We start from the raw sequence: 15,830 nt of genomic DNA, 5'->3' as shown, positions 1-15,830 counted from the left end.
TACATCTCCCACTAAGAAGATGAAAGGGAACTTCCAGAGAAGTTTCACTTTTGGTTTAAGTAAAATCTTGTCCTTGCAGCAGATCACAATCCAAATATATTTCATTTTCTTTACATTGTTTTTTGGCTAAACACACACACACACACACAATTAAAGGATTTAAATCTAAGGGGTCACTTCACTAAACTAACATGGACCAGACTGAGCGTAAAGCATCACGAGTTACTAGCCTGTTTTCAAGTCTGTAAGAAATGAGGCGTAACTTTAACTCACATAAAATGACAATTTATTAAACAAACAAACAAATCCTTCAGAATACTTTTTTAACAAATGAAGATTCTTTGAAATAGTACGGCGATATACACGTTCCTTTTTCTTACTTTTATAATGGAACTTTTTTTTTTTTTTTTTTTTTTTTTTTGGACACTTAAGGCAGTTCAATTTAGAAACACTTTTTGGTGTTTGGTCCATAATATCCGGCTACACTTTAGAAATAAATTACTATATGCAATTTACATGTCCATGAAAACTGACATATTTAACACATCACATAAAGCCACAAAAGCAAAGGGAGACTTACGTGTTATTTGCAGTAACACTGTTCTTTAGAAAAACCAAGATCAAGTCTTTTCTGTTTTTGTTTTCTGTCTCATATTAGTCCATGTGAGGGGTAGGCAGGTAAGGAAGGGCAGCAACGCTGGATTTAACTAAATGAGTTCAAACACCGCGAGGGAAATACTGAGCCTGTTTTTGGTCAGAACTTGCTGCAGTCATACACGAAAGCTCCCGATGTGCGATAGATGGATTGGCTTGGTGGGAATGACATCTGACAGCTGTTATTCCCATTCACCGGTGAGTTATTCAAGCCAATTCTTTGGGATTCGAATATCTCTCTGACTGCATGGAAGTTCTGCTGTTGTGCTGGGTAAGCTGCACCCAGATGGCCCAGGTCCCCGGCCTGGTTGAGGTACCATGAGGTCAACCTTCCTTGGTGGGGATGGTGGCTTTCCTGCCCAGAGTTTAGATTGCCGTGGGACAGGGAGGATGAGGTGGTTGTGACTGAGTAATCTGGCAACGTTTCGTCCACGGTGGTGCTCGGTGCCAAATGGCTAGATCTGTCCCCAGCGTAAAGGCTCATGGCTTGCATGTTGCAATGATAGGTAGCATTGGAGGTAGTGGAGATGGAGTTTTGGTTACAGGGTGAACTATAGACAGATGTTTGACTTGGAGAATAGTTTAAGGACAAAGACGGTGTTATACCTGTCCTGGTGGAGGCGGTGAGGCTGGAGTTGAGCTCAGTGGCCCCTTGTGGAGATCCCCGAAGGGAGGTCATGATGTTGTCTACGCTGAAGCCCTGCGTCGAGGCCTGGTTGTGATGTTGGTGGTGCTCGGAACTGTCCATACCGATGGACCTACTGGGGGGGATGCTATGGGGGCTCCCGCTGGACATGCTGCTACTGTCTGGACTCTCGATTTTGGGGACGGTGCTCAAAGAAGGCGACTCAGCCTGTGGTGGCGTGACTGCCCCATTCTCAGTTTTTATATCCTGGATCCTAACAGGCTGGGAGCCCTGCACCGGCTGCTCCTGCTCCCGGCCTTGCTGCCTCGGCTGTAGCTCCTTCTGCAGCCGCTCTTCTTTTTCTTTCAGTGCGTCCTTCTTTTTGAACCGTCGTCTCCTTCTCAAGAAGCTCCCGTTCTCAAACATGTTGTAAGAGTCGGGGTCCAAGGTCCAGTAGCTGCCTTTACCGGGTTTTTTATCGTCACGGGGCACTTTGACAAAACACTCATTCAGAGACAGATTGTGTCTGATACTGTTCTGCCAGCCCTGCTTGTTGTCTCGGTAAAATGGAAACCTTTCCATGATAAACTGGTAAATCCCATTCAGGGTCACCTTTTTGTCAGGTGAGTTTTGGATAGCCATAGTGATGAGCGCAATGTAACTGTAAGGGGGTTTGACCATATCCTTGGGCTGAGGCTGGGGGGTATACGGTCCATACGCCCGGGCCATGCTGGCAGGATACTGGTCATGAGCCGCATGAGAGTACATGTTCATAGGTGCTGGCATCCCCGTGTATCCCCCACTGGCTGCGGCCCGGTAGTAGCTCGGGTCGCTGCTGATGTACGGCACGACGCCCAGTGAGTTGGGACTGGAGACAGAATAGCGAGCCTGCATGTCTTCAATTTGATCCGGCAAAAATAAAGTTCCAAAAAAATGCAGAATGAGAGCTCCACTTCTCCCTCCTCTGCAGGCTGAAGCGCTCAAATCACAGTTCTTCGCTGCTCACTTAAAAAAGTAAAAGAGGGAAAAGTCTTAACCGCAGTGCAACTTGTTTAAGCTGTCCCCATCCTTGTGTCCCTACGAACGCACACCGAAAAACTTCTGAACTTTGGACATCCGTCACTACACAGGACTTTTGCGCAGTTAAATTCTTTCCTCCTTTTTTGCTGCCAGGGAAGCTCCGCCCACAAAAGTGCACGAGTTGTCCAATGGGAAGTCAGGGCGTGCAAAGGGAGAAGAAAGCTCAGGGCTTTTAGAAAAAAAAAAAAAAAACTTAGGAGGTGTCACTAACTCCCAGTCCACTCCAGCCAAGACTTCGGACATGACAGAGCAACTCGCATGTACACAGTCAGCTCGTGGAGTGCATATCCCCTCACGCTTTGCTAAGCATAGACATCTTCTATAAGAAATATAGTTAAGTTGAAAAGGCAGAAACAACACAGATATATTTCAAATGTACAAATTCAGTAACTCTACATTATTTTCGGTGTTTGAAATCTTTCCGGTATTTCTTTTAAAAATTATATCTTATTTATTTTTACATTTTCTTTTATGGTCATTGCTCTTAACAAGAAGTTCTTTAATTGTTTACTTTTTACCAGAAAAGATGCCGACACCAGTGAACCAAATGGCCAAGATCTTTAAAGTGTATTTCATCAGTTAACACACTCAACACCAGCAGCAGGTCAGTGTGAGATCAAAGCGGGAGAGACCCTCACGGCACTGGCGGTGGGCGTTAAGTGCGATCTCATTACAACGAGAATCAGAGACAGTTTGGGCTTTGGGTGACCAGAGGTGTGAGAGTTTCTTCAAGAAAAGCATTTAGAACCGGGAACCAAATGGGACGACACCTTTCATGTGTGGCCCTTCATCAAAAATATTTGAATATCTGTTGTGTGCTGATGTTGAAGGCTCATCTGGAAATTATTTTCCTAAACAAAACTGGACCACAGAGAATAATTTTAGCATCAGCAAACAATTATTTACATATACAGCTTTTGTTTGTTTGTTTTTTTACCCAGATGCAATTTATCGTATAATTTAAAAAGCCTCTAATGAGTTTCTAATATAAAAGGCTAAGGCCTGAAGCGCAAATCAGAACAAAAAGACATTTTAGTCAAAGACGCAAAAAAGTTAAACCAGCCGACCCTGAAGGGCCCTATATGTCCCCTGACTGTCAAGAGCGACGGTGCATGAAATTGTTAATGATCATTGCGAGACAAGGTTACAGTCCCAATATCGCTGTAATCCTCCGCAGGTCGTCTTAATTAAATATCCGTGCAGTGGCCTGGTTTCTCCTTACATGGACCCGGGCATGAACTTTTTCCACCGCCCTAGGCTGTTTACACAATTCACGACGGGCCTTTTACTTAGTACCACGGCCTGCTCACCCAGGCCTCCCTAACTCTTTATTTAAAAAAAAAAAAAAATCCACTGTGGAAAACATTACAAAGTGTCAAATCAATAAACGCAACTTTTATGGCTTTTTATTAACTAGTGTCAGTACCAATAATGAAGACTGATAAAGAAGCTATTATCAATAAAATAATATTCTTAATATAATTTGTTCTGTTAACGGTCAAAACCGGTTTCTCTTGTTTATGTATTTATTTTGATTATTGATTTCGTTGTTTCTCCTTCATAATTCCTAATTTTTTTTGATACTAAAGGCCGGGATCATAGGAAACAACCCGGTAAAGAAAATACAAACATGTCAATATGGTAAAAATCTGAAACAGTGACTTTTGAATGAACTATTTTATAAGCTGTATTTTTGTTGTTGTTGTTGTTGTTGTTGTTGTTTGGTTTTTGCTGAAACACTAATGTTTCATCACACAAATATCATACTGTGATTATGAAAAATAAGCTAATTTAAATTTTATTGCAGAAAAAAAGGAAGGAAGAAACTGAGAAGGGAGCCTGCCGTTCATCACCATCGCTATGAACTTGGCTCCCTCTAGTGTTCAGAAAAGGCACAGTTGAAGCTGCAGCCTGTCTTCATGTCTGTCTTAGCTGAGTTCATGAAGTTCAACTGATTTCCAGAAATCAGATGGAATTATTTCTTAATAGAACAGTGGTGACAGAGTTCAAGGGGGACCTTAACACTGTCATAAGAAGCGTCTGCGTTCCCACCATATTTGCCCAGATTCCCGCAGAGACAGAATCCTGTTGGGCATAAAAGGCCCTTCTCATACAACGCAACAAATGAAGCCCCTCATTTATCATGGCTTGCATGAATGGTTTGCCGGTGCGCTGAGCTAGTGCGGGGAGCACGCTGTGACGTACACTCGCGCAACCAATACAACCGAAGAATGACAGGGACCACGGGCGGGCACAAACGAGAGAGCGCATCCGCCAGCACAGCACAAATTTTGGGCCACTCACTCAATCTAGCGGCCGGCGCTGCACATGCAATTTTCTATGTGAAGGGGCCATAAGAGTGACCGTATACGGCGCACGGAAGGAATAGAGGTCATACAGAAGTCAGAGGGTGTCTTTACACAGAAGTGAAAAATCCGCACCTGCAAACACAAAACCTGCAATGTAGCTAAATAATCTAAAAATAAACAAACTAGAATTCATTAATTCTGAGCTAAGTGAGATTAAATAACTGAGAGCTGAGATTAAAGCAGAGCTCATAAGAATATACTGCAAAGACTCCTGAGCTGCCGCTTCAGTGAGTGTGGGAAACACGAGTGAAAGTTACATACACATAAGGTTGCCTACCACTGCTTTGAATGCACAAAATAAGTTTCAAAAAGCAATTTTTTACTTTCTTTACTACCATTGAATTAATTCATATTAGTAATTATATATGGTTATGAGAATTTTTTAATGATATAGCACTGAGAACAGTGTTAAGTAGTTGTACTGGTTATACATACATGGTTATATAATAAATCCCAGCAGTTCCAGAATGTTCTTGTTTTTATTTTCAGTAAAATAGAATTAAATCTCGATGCTTGTTATGTTTTCATGTCTTAGTTTAGTTATTTTTAGTTTAGTTATTTGTTCTTACTCATCCTTTTCATTTTTTTTTCTCTGTATTGAGCTGCTGTAATGCACAAATTTCCCCGTCATGGGATCATTAAAGTTTTATCTTATCTTAAGTAAATCAGGGCAAAACTGCATTGTAAAAATAAATAAATAAATAATACACTCTTCCTGATTTCTGAAATATTAATTTAAGGATTAATCATCCATTTATTAATCATAGATAGGGTATTTTTACATACTAAAGAGATATATAGTTTAAATTTTGGTGTAGACATTTATTATGAAGGAATTCCAGGCCTGTGTCAAAACTGAGCAGGACCACTGTGAAGTCATAAAATACGGACAGAATGTAAGGGTTAAGAATTATTTTAACCCTTATTAGTTCTCACTGTTCTGGCCATCAACTTCAGCTTCAAACCCAAATTTTCATAATAATAATAATAATAATTAAAAAAAACAAAGTAGCTTCCTAAACAGAAAAATCCCCAGGGGCCAAAGAATATGTCCTTTTTCGTGTATTTGATAATTGTGTATATTAAGAATTTTTAATGACATTTATTGATTGACATGAACCCCCTTGAGCAGCATTAAGACCAAAGGCTTGCAGAACATTTTTTTAGAGACTGCTGCCATCTCTCGATCCACTTCAGTACTACAGTTGTTACTGAGCAGAAGAGAAAAGACGAAAAGTTGAAGGAAAGCCACAATTTTAAATACTGAGAAACATCGCTCAGAACAGATCATAAAACCCTGCTTGTTGTTTTCATGTACTAAATATGCTGATAAAGTGAAATAATTTCCACAGGTGGTTTAGGCTACCAGAATGCACACATAAAGATTATCTCTGGCACTCTAAGTAATGATCTAGTTCAACGTGGCAAACATGTAGAGCTAAACTTTTTTGCCATTACCAGGCCTCTGCATCTGAAAGAGTAAACAGACAGTATATAGATTCTGTGTATTTAATTTAGCATGTAGAAATAACATACTAAAGGACTGTTTCTGTGGTGGTTGCAGTGTATAAGCATTATCTTTTAGTGAAAACATTGCCTTCCTCATTTTTACCCTTACCTTAAATTTAACCAAAACTATTTTAATATATCTTTCTATGGCAAGTGAAGTACAATCAATTCATATAAATGCATATATAAACTAAGATGCTGTAACCAAAATCCTGTGATCATTAATTTCTTTAGTCATTTGGCTTATGGAGTTAGTGAGCATGTAAATGTCTGTTAGGAAAGCAATACATTTCACAGTAAACTACTGGCAGCAAGGTTGCCAATAGGTAACTGTAAAATTTTACTGTTGTTTTTTATAGACTGATACTGTATTTTTTAGGACAATGCTGTAAAAAAATACTGATTCTGTAATTGTACTTTATTTTTTAGTGTCACACTATAATTTATATGATATATATATCTAGTGATGCTGTAATTTTCACAGTATTTTTAAGGTAATACTGTAATTTAACATTCTGTTCTAAACCTAGACTTGTTTACAGTCATTGGATCTCATTTGATCCCTGTGTTTTCTGCTTTTTACTTTCCTTGCTTAAAGCAATTTCACTAGATATCTTATTTTAATAATTATGCTAAAAAATTTGATAAAGTATTTCATAAAATGTTTTTAATGTAATAGTAATAATGAATAATATTTAATTATAGCTTGCTTGTCTTATTGCAATTGTTTTATTCTATTAATTTATTCATAATCAATAATAAATATAGCATATATACCTATTTGTGACTTTTAGGCAATGTCGTCGAGACTGTCAAGGAGGAAATCATTTCTCTGACCCATAAGTTCAGTGACTAATAGATGGGACACTTGTCTCTAGCGGTCTTCGGTTGCATTCCCTTTAATGACATCTTTAACTGCATTGTCTGTTTTGCCCGGCATTTCATTTGATGAATTTTCTTCTTGCAGCTTCTTTCGTCGTCATCTTTAGCTGCTCTGTCGTCTGTCTTTCATCCTTCTGGACACGCAGACCAGTCAGTCAAAAAACTAAGAGGATGTCAGCCATCGCATTCCTGAAACTACCTAAGCCAGCGCAGGGCATTGAGACTCGTGTTGCAGAAGGCAAAATCATCATGCAGTTAAATGCATTTCATCATTTGCCGGCATACTGTATTTCAAGTGGTGAGCTTTTGGCTGTCTCCAGTATTATAATAACTTTATATTTTGTTGTTTGCCTAAAATATTTCCACCCATCCGCTTCTCGCCAGCCTGTCACAGGACAAACACAGAGAGACAAACAACCTTTCACACTCACGCTCTCATTCACTCCTATGGGCAATTTAGAGTAGCCAATTAACCTAACCTCAGTAAGTGCATGTCTTTGGAATGAGGAAACCGTAGTACCCGGAGGAAACCCACGCAAGCACGGGGAGAACATGCAAACTCCACACAGGGAGAGGCCTGGGCCAAGGTGGAATCGAACCCAGGCCTTCCAGATGGTATTCTAACTGTAAAACCGTAAAACGTTTGTTTTTGGGGGGGGTTTCAGTCGGACAAACGGCATCTTAGTTTGTAAAATCTAATACTAGAATTTTGGCCTGTGGCTGCCAGATGAAATTTTATTAACCTTAACGTGATTCGTCAGCAGAATTCCTGGATAAAGGAAGACACTCTTGTCTTGTCACCGTTATCCCGTAAAATCACACCTATCCACACTACGACATTCATGAGGGCATTAATGGCAATAACGAATAATTGTTGGCTTCACCAGTCCGGATTTGTACATGGACAAACTCTGAATTACTGATCTCCGTATCTTATAAACGGCAACTCAGTGTATTTATCCGTATATACCGAGTCAGTATTAGAATTTGAAATGCTATATATTGTTTTGCATATAACAGATCAAAGTAAAATATTCAGCACCATGGACAGCAGAGACGTTAATAACATTTATGTAATAAGATCGAGGACTTGGAGTCATAGGGGCGTAAGTGACATTTTGGTCAAAACACGCACACGCACACACACACACACACACACACACACACACACACACACACACACACACACACACACACACACACACATATGAAAGCTATTGATGTGCTCTATCTACTGTTAAAATTACTAAAATTTTAATAGAAATAGAGTTACTAGGGTTAGACTTAACTCTGAATGCACAGAAGAATTTAATGCCAAAAGGGCGTAAGTGCATTTATGACAAAGACAAGATTATTGTTCATTAAGCATTGTGTCATCAATTTGTAAAACGAAACATGCTTTAAAAAAACTAAATTCAGTATACAAAGTAAGAGCAAACTATGGCCATTTTTTGTTTTGGGTCTTAGAGCCCCTATGGATCTGAGCCCTCTAGATGCACGTGCCGTTGTCCTTGGGAAATTACACTTATGTAAAAATTTTTAAAATGTAATTTCATATTAAGAATATGTATTATGTTAGCAATAATAATGTAATATGTAAATATGTAAATCTATAACAATCATATAATAATGTATAATAATAGAACTAGATTAATATGTGGGCAATTAACCGAGATGGGTACCTCAAACATCAGAGTGAGCACACTATGCCTTATTTGGCATTAGTCTGCCAAATATGGTTTATTCTAGTCATATTTGCTGATACAGTATCTCTGCAGATTAGTTTGGTCCAGAGCCTCAACCTATACCGGAAGAACAACTTGATTTTTCTCCATATTGTTCCTGTTTATGCTTGTGATACCTTACTTCTGTACTGTCTGCATGCCGTATGTCAATGTGATTAAATACCCAATTGGCTGTTCTGCACAATATTTAAATTCTTTGGAAATAACAAAAATAGAGACTTTATTTGAACTCCAAAGACCTCCACGAGATGGCAGTGCAAGTCAAACCAAAAGGGACAGAAGAGGACTGAACGGTTTCGTGTCACTACAGAACTGTTCATTGTATGTGCCATTTGTCCCTTCTTTTTGGCTACTCAGTTTCAGTATTCAATTTTCCATCGGTTAGGCTATTCTGGCAAAAGTATAATGTAAGGAAGTCACAGCATATACATAAATGATCCTCAAAGTATAAACATCCTCAAAAAAACGACTTTCTTTTAAACCCGTCTTTTCATAATATAATGTGCAGTAGTCTAAAAATCAGATCTAATAAGCTATACTTAAACTTTGTTCATATGTATTAAATTAAGAAGAACGCACCCATGGCACAACTGGAATCCCCTGATGACTCTTTTAAGCATGCTTTCTCATAGTTTGTATTGTCTTTCCCTTGTTTGTTTTAAAAGGACTACTAGTTTTCCTTCTTTTAAAAAAGTATGCTGAGCTGCAAAGAAACAAAAATTACTCTTCAAAAACAACATTTTGGAAATGTCTCATATGAAGGGAAATGATAGAGGTCACTCAAATGACTCAAATGATATATACTGTTAGTAATAAATACTTTGTATATAAGCTTTACTATATATCATTTAGTATTTAAGACATCACTTGGAAATGATCTTTTCAAAAATAAATCTCTTTAATGATTGAGTATTATTACAGGCGAGTAGCAACAATTTAACCACCAGGAAAACAAAATTAAGTGCGCACGAAAAAGTTCAGATATATCGACCTTTTTCAGTACAATATACATTTTGCTTATCCATGTGTAGTAAGGCTCACATAAGGAAAACGTGAAGTGCTAAAACAGGTCCCCACAACAAAATGATTACTTAAAAAATGAAAGGTCAGAGTTCACTGGAAAAAAAAAATCTGCTCTATAAGCTGCCTTATAAGGAAGTTATGTTAGAATCACTCTGCCAAAGGCTTAATTTAAATGAAGTGGATTTGCGAGTTTTATTTTAGGAACTCATTTGCTTCTTCTTGTCACATTACACATGGCTTTACGTCCTGATAGACGCTTTGGTGATGGTGGTGAAGCTGATGATAATAAGATCCACCGGTGCTGGGATGAAGATTCAAAACGAAGTCCTTCCTGTCACGCATAGGAGCTGAGTGGCTGGAATATCGAGACAGTCCGACTGTAAACAAACAGGATACAAGAGGTCAGATCATCATTTCTTTAGTCGAGCTGTGGATTTATACATGCACGCAACCAAAAAAGTGTCTCCCGTTTAGAGCCTTTCCTTTTACCTAATTTTAAACCTAAAATTGGCTGGTGCTTCTTTCTTTCTTTTTTTCTTAATTAATTAAAGTGGTGGTAAGTTGGATCGTTGTCTTTCTGCCTGAACAAGGGAATTAACGCATTTTCATCCAAATTCTGATAAGCAAATCAACCATGTCTGCTGATTTTCCTGATTTTATATTTAGAAAAATAAACTATTTAAAAATATAATTTTATTCAATAACGCTTTTCTTGTTAATAATCCATGAACAGTAGTGGGAAAACAAAAATAAATGTTCACAGACTAATCAATAATACACTAACAGACTCTATAAACAGCTTTGGAAGCAGGTGGGGTATTCTTAAAGAAGTTAACGACTCTGCGTTGAAATCAATAAAAGCTTTCTTTACAGTTTTTATGAGCTACCATTGTTTTGTAATTAGGCCTACATTTTTACAGCACAGGGGCCTCTAAAAATCTTTTGTGCAGATGCAATCAAACAATAAAATGCAAAGTAATTATAATAGCAATACATAAATAAATAAAATTAAACACAAGCCCATGTGTGCCACAGTTTAACCCCAATACTTTGATGCATGATTTAAAAAAAAAAAAAAAGATAAATAAATAACAAAAATCGTCTTGTTAGCGTTAAAGAGTACTTTTCTGTTTAACATGCTGCATTCGGATAATTAGGTAACATATTAAAAATTGATTTGTTTTATGTATAGATGGCCCTTTAAATAAACCTGATCAAATAAAAATGCATTGAGAAAATGTTTCTATATCGTTTTATGTTTTAATGAATGTGAAACATGTAAATCTACTAAATGTGCCGGATATTTTACATAAAGAGCGGTGGCCGTAGTTGTGTTGGATAAATGATCAATTAATCTCGGCCTTAAGTGAATCTAGTAACTAGCGAATAGGAGTCAGAGATCACTGAAATAGTGTACTGTAGGTAATAAAATGCATAAGGGTCTACCTGAAATGTCAGAAGAATCTCGAGCATTATGGTGCAAATAGCCCTGATCCAGAGAGTAAGATGTCATTCCCGTGTGCACAGCTGAGGAGTTTGGACTGCTCGATCTCACCGACTGCTGTTTGATGTATGACGATACACCAGGTGTATTCCAGTGTGAAGCTGTATTTGCATATGGAGACTGACAGTCCAAAGTGCCTATCATCGCTGGGGAGGACTGCAGGGGGCTGCTGCTGCTGTCGGGGCAATAGTCTGAGTTAGAGGCCACCTGACATGCAGCCATATATGACGACCCGGAGCTTGATGACATGTGTGGGATGTGATGTCCTCCTCCGAGTCCATCGAAGCCTGGAACTGCATTACCCATTAAGTCCAAATTGTAGCTGCTATGACATGCTAATGAGCCTGCGGGTGATTGGAAATCAAAATTCTGGGATAGCATGGATGCACCAAACCCGATACCATTCATCATCCTGTACATTGGTTTTAAAGCTTGGCATTTCCTACGGAACCCCCGAGGTCTGCGACGAAACGAGCCCTCCTCAAACATAAACTCACTACCCGGGTCGATAGTCCAGTAGTGCCCTTTGCCAGGTCTCCCCAGACCTTTGGGTAGTTTTATAAAGCATTCATTTAGAGACAGGTTGTGTCTGACGGAATTTTTCCATCCCTGATATGAGCCCCTGAAGAAAGGGAATCTGGCCTGAAGAAACTGATATATTTCGCTTAAAGTGAGCCGTTTTGTTGGCGAGCTTTGAATAGCCATCACAATCAAGGCGATATATGAGTAAGGAGGCTTTTCGGGTCGCCTCAAGCCGGAGTTTCCCTTTTTCCCTTTGGCTGATTCATTATGCGCGCTCTCCATCACTGACTGTGCGCTCAGCAGAGCTGCACTCAGAGCACCGGCCGCTGGACTGGAGCGCAGAGGATTGGATGGATCCAAATGTTGCTGGGAATTCTCAGTGGTCATAGTTGTGTCTCTTTCTGGTTTCATATAACCCGCAACTCTCTTTTCCTGTAATTCAAGCACTGTTAAAGGTTTCCTAAAGCAGTATTTAAGGAGGTCAGTGTCCCGTTGCGATGCTCGGCAAGATTATAATCGTGCAAATCAAGAAACGCAGCCGCTGACCCTCCTTCTGCTCTCTGCCCATTGCTGGCAATAATCCCATCAGAGAGGGGAAATAAAGCTCCTAGACTTTGCTTGCGCATATCCACCCGGCCAAACACAACTCGACCACCTATCAGTTCTCAAATCTCTCTCTGCCCCTCTATCCCCCCAAATCCCTCCAAGAAATCGCCAGGAACTACTCCCTCCCCATCTGGCAAGTATCCAGTGTAGAAGCCGGACACAGCGCACTAAAGTGAGACAAATCTCCTCCCACAACTCACTTTCCAAAACATCTCTGTGCACATTTGACAGACTAGCATTTGTCACGACATCATGATGAATGAAGTCACATAGTTTGAACGAGTTAAAATGATTTCCTTTCTAACTCCTTTTACTGCAAAACACTGAAAATGACCGCTTGCAGCTTTAGGTTGTAAAGCTCTGCAGCCTGATTTGGTTGAGATCTGTTCAGGGTTAAAGGCTCTGACATGAGAGGTTGAAGCATGTTTTTTCCATCAGAGCGTGCCAACATACCACACACAGCGCCCAAGTGTCAGTTTACCTCTCGGAGCCTGGATTACATCCTGAAAGTAGTCAATCTAACAAAAGTCTTTGGAAGGATTCAGATGATAAAATACGAACTTGTCGTTATACAAACTTCATTTCTTCCGTGCAGTAGTTAGAGCACGTCAAAAGGCTTAAGACATGAAATAATTTTATACCATCAGTAAAGTTAAAAGCACAGGCTGGCCAGACTGTCTACATCAAACCCGAGCATCCAGGATGCTGCTTTAAAAGAAATTTTCCTTTCTAGTCTCAGAAAAACAGGACAAACTGGAATACTTTTATTTCTATGCTTGATTCAAATTGAGTTGACTCCGATCGGAGCATTATAAACCCTTTTCTGAGTATGTGGTGACTGAGGCGACAGCTATTTGCAGCGCCAGACAGAAAAGATAAATACTGGATGCCCCTGTCCGGCAGCAATGAGCTTCATGAACACTGAAAAGTAAATATTCGGCCTATATTATATTTCTTTTGGCAGCATGAAGCAGAAAGAGAAAAAAAAAAGAACAGCCAAATTATTATTATTATTATTATTATTATTATTATTATTATTATTATTATTATTATTATTATTATTATTATAAATAATGGGCAGTGCAGGATTCCGAAAATAGTTGCGAGGTGGTGTCACATGAATACGCCCTGGTGAATAGTGCTATAATTGCACTGGCAGTTAATTAAAACATAAAGCAGTTATTATGAGCTATATAATGCCAGGCCACAACAACAGAAAACAGATCAGCACAACGTTTTTATTTTATTATTATTAATTTTTTATTTCATAGTTCTGAAAATAAAAAGATACAAAAACAGTCAAAGTGCACATTTGAACAGGTTCGTTGAAGAAATAAAGTTAATGTTCTGTTCAGTAACATTTATTACAGATTGTTAAATATCAAGTTTGAGAACGCTTTAAGGACAAAAAACTACAAAAATAAAAGGGAAACACCATCCCGCCACAGTTATGTCAGATTAAATCAAGTCCCAACTCAGATGAAAGTGGTTTCTGTCTGTCTTTGGTCGTCTTCATCCTCAGTGTCCACCACTAGTGCACAGTGATGATTTTGAATCACCGAGTAATAAGTCCACATTTCTTTGTGATATTGCAAGACTGTCTATGAAAGAAACCCACCACCATAGGGGTTTAATACATGCTGGACACTGGAATCCACATGGCAGGGTGTCTTGACATATAGAAATGAGGCAGGTGTGTTTGAATGACACGTCATTAGTTCAGTGTAGTACGGCCAGGTGAAGGCAGGAATGAGAGGTAAATGTTCTTTATTTAAGTCTCTCTTGAACGGCTTACTGAGGATGCTCTCAATAGCGAATGAACTGGTAAACTTGGGACAGGAATCAGTCTTGGTGGTCGGCGTAGACTGATGAATGCGCTGCGGCTCCTCTGTGTGCACGGACTCGTCTTGTTCCCCGCTGAATTTTTTGTTGATGCGCTTTCTTCTGCGCCGGAACACCCCATCAGCAAAAGTGTATTCGCTATGAGGATTAAGCATCCAGTAATTGTCCTTTCCCCAAGGTCTCGAAGGGTCCCGGAGCACTTTGAGAAAACAATCATTAAGAGACAAATTATGACGGACCGAGTTCCTCCAGCCGGTGTAAGTGCCTCTGAAAAACGGAAACTTTTTCATCAAATAGTCGTTTATTTCCGCCAAAGTCAGACGTCCACTGGGTGAGTCCCGGATGGCCATAGCGATGAGAGCGATGTATGAAAACGGGGGTTTGGGTCTCCGTGTGTACGGCTTGGACTTGCCTCTGCCGCCGCACGGGGTAACAGGTGGAGGACTGTGGGCCACGCAGTCCCCATCAGACCCCAGCTCCTCTTCAGGGGGGAATGGAGATCGCTCATTACCCTCAGCATCACTTGACACCTCGAAATGTTTCATGTCATAGTGACTTCCACACAGCACCTCCAGCTTCATGCTTAGTGTGCTGCTCAGTAATATCTGTCCAGTCTTCAGTCCGGAGAGCTCTTTGCGTAAAGTCCGGAGCCTTTCGTACGTTAAGATGCGGAGTGCCTTGAACTGTATCCAAAGAAGTGTGCCTTCTCTCACATACCTGCGAACGCGCTGAAGCCCGTCTCACCTAGGGTCCGCGTTAGCGGCACTTTATAGACGGCTCACCTTAGGACCAGCCCAAGAGGGCGGGGCATATGATTTTAAAACATTTGGAATATCATAAAACATCTTTACATTGTGTTCCCATTTCTTTAATAAAACAGTGATCATAATTTTAAAAAAATCATTATGATCATATAATATAATATTTATAAAATATTCAGTTCATACCTCATTCAAAGCACGTTTGCAAGTGTCACCTGTGAAAGGTTATACACACACCTTTGGACTATTTCACCTGAGACAACCAGGGGGCGTATACTTCCTTTGCATTTCTAAGGTGCGGTCCCCGCAGGTAGTTGTATTTGTCACATTCAGGAAGCAATGTAATCACAGCCAGAGCTATCTTTCGTTGTATGGGCAATAATTTATTTCATCTTATTATTTTTGACAACCCTTTTATGGTGGAAACAAACAAACTGCGCCACCTTTCCATGCTGGTGTGTAATATTTAAACAGTACTCGGGTCTCTGCGCCAGCAGTTTCCACATTTTCACCTGCTCTCGTATCAAAGCTCAGTGCTGAGGTGTGAACATTTAATGCCATGCCATTTTAACAGCCCACATGGAAACTTGTGTTATTGTGTTTCTGTCACTTAAACAAACAGTGGATCCCGTCCTTCCTGTTGCCCAGTCCTTCCTGTTGACCAAGACTCACCTAACAAATGATGATTAATGTTCTGTTTTAGTAAAT

The 15,830-nt window shown here is 39.6% G+C and overlaps 3 protein-coding genes across 3 annotated transcripts; all 3 read right to left on the bottom strand.

Annotated features, from left to right (window-relative positions):
• Window positions 1-380: 380 nt before the first annotated feature.
• On the bottom strand, window positions 381-2,399 carry foxc1a (forkhead box C1a). Its single transcript, XM_030752078.1, has one exon. It carries the CDS (start codon window positions 2,171-2,173, stop codon window positions 755-757), a length of 1,419 nt encoding a protein of 472 aa, XP_030607938.1. The 5' UTR covers window positions 2,174-2,399; the 3' UTR covers window positions 381-754.
• A 7,389-nt stretch (window positions 2,400-9,788) lies between these two features.
• foxf2a (forkhead box F2a) lies at window positions 9,789-12,571 on the bottom strand. Its single transcript, XM_030752254.1, has 2 exons — window positions 11,334-12,571; window positions 9,789-10,264 (listed from the first exon to the last, which is right to left on the bottom strand). Exons 1-2 carry the CDS (start codon window positions 12,322-12,324, stop codon window positions 10,110-10,112), a joined length of 1,146 nt encoding a protein of 381 aa, XP_030608114.1. The 5' UTR covers window positions 12,325-12,571; the 3' UTR covers window positions 9,789-10,109.
• A 1,341-nt stretch (window positions 12,572-13,912) lies between these two features.
• Window positions 13,913-15,091, bottom strand: foxq1a (forkhead box Q1a). The gene has a single exon (XM_030752438.1). It carries the CDS (start codon window positions 14,940-14,942, stop codon window positions 14,121-14,123), a length of 822 nt encoding a protein of 273 aa, XP_030608298.1. The 5' UTR covers window positions 14,943-15,091; the 3' UTR covers window positions 13,913-14,120.
• Between the last annotated feature and the right edge of the window lie 739 nt (window positions 15,092-15,830).

This window comes from Archocentrus centrarchus, chromosome 17 (assembly GCF_007364275.1).
Source record: "Archocentrus centrarchus isolate MPI-CPG fArcCen1 chromosome 17, fArcCen1, whole genome shotgun sequence".
NCBI lineage: Eukaryota > Metazoa > Chordata > Actinopteri > Cichliformes > Cichlidae > Archocentrus > Archocentrus centrarchus.
The sequence above is the reverse complement of the archived record's forward strand: the minus strand, read 5'-3'. Positions and strand labels throughout refer to the sequence as shown.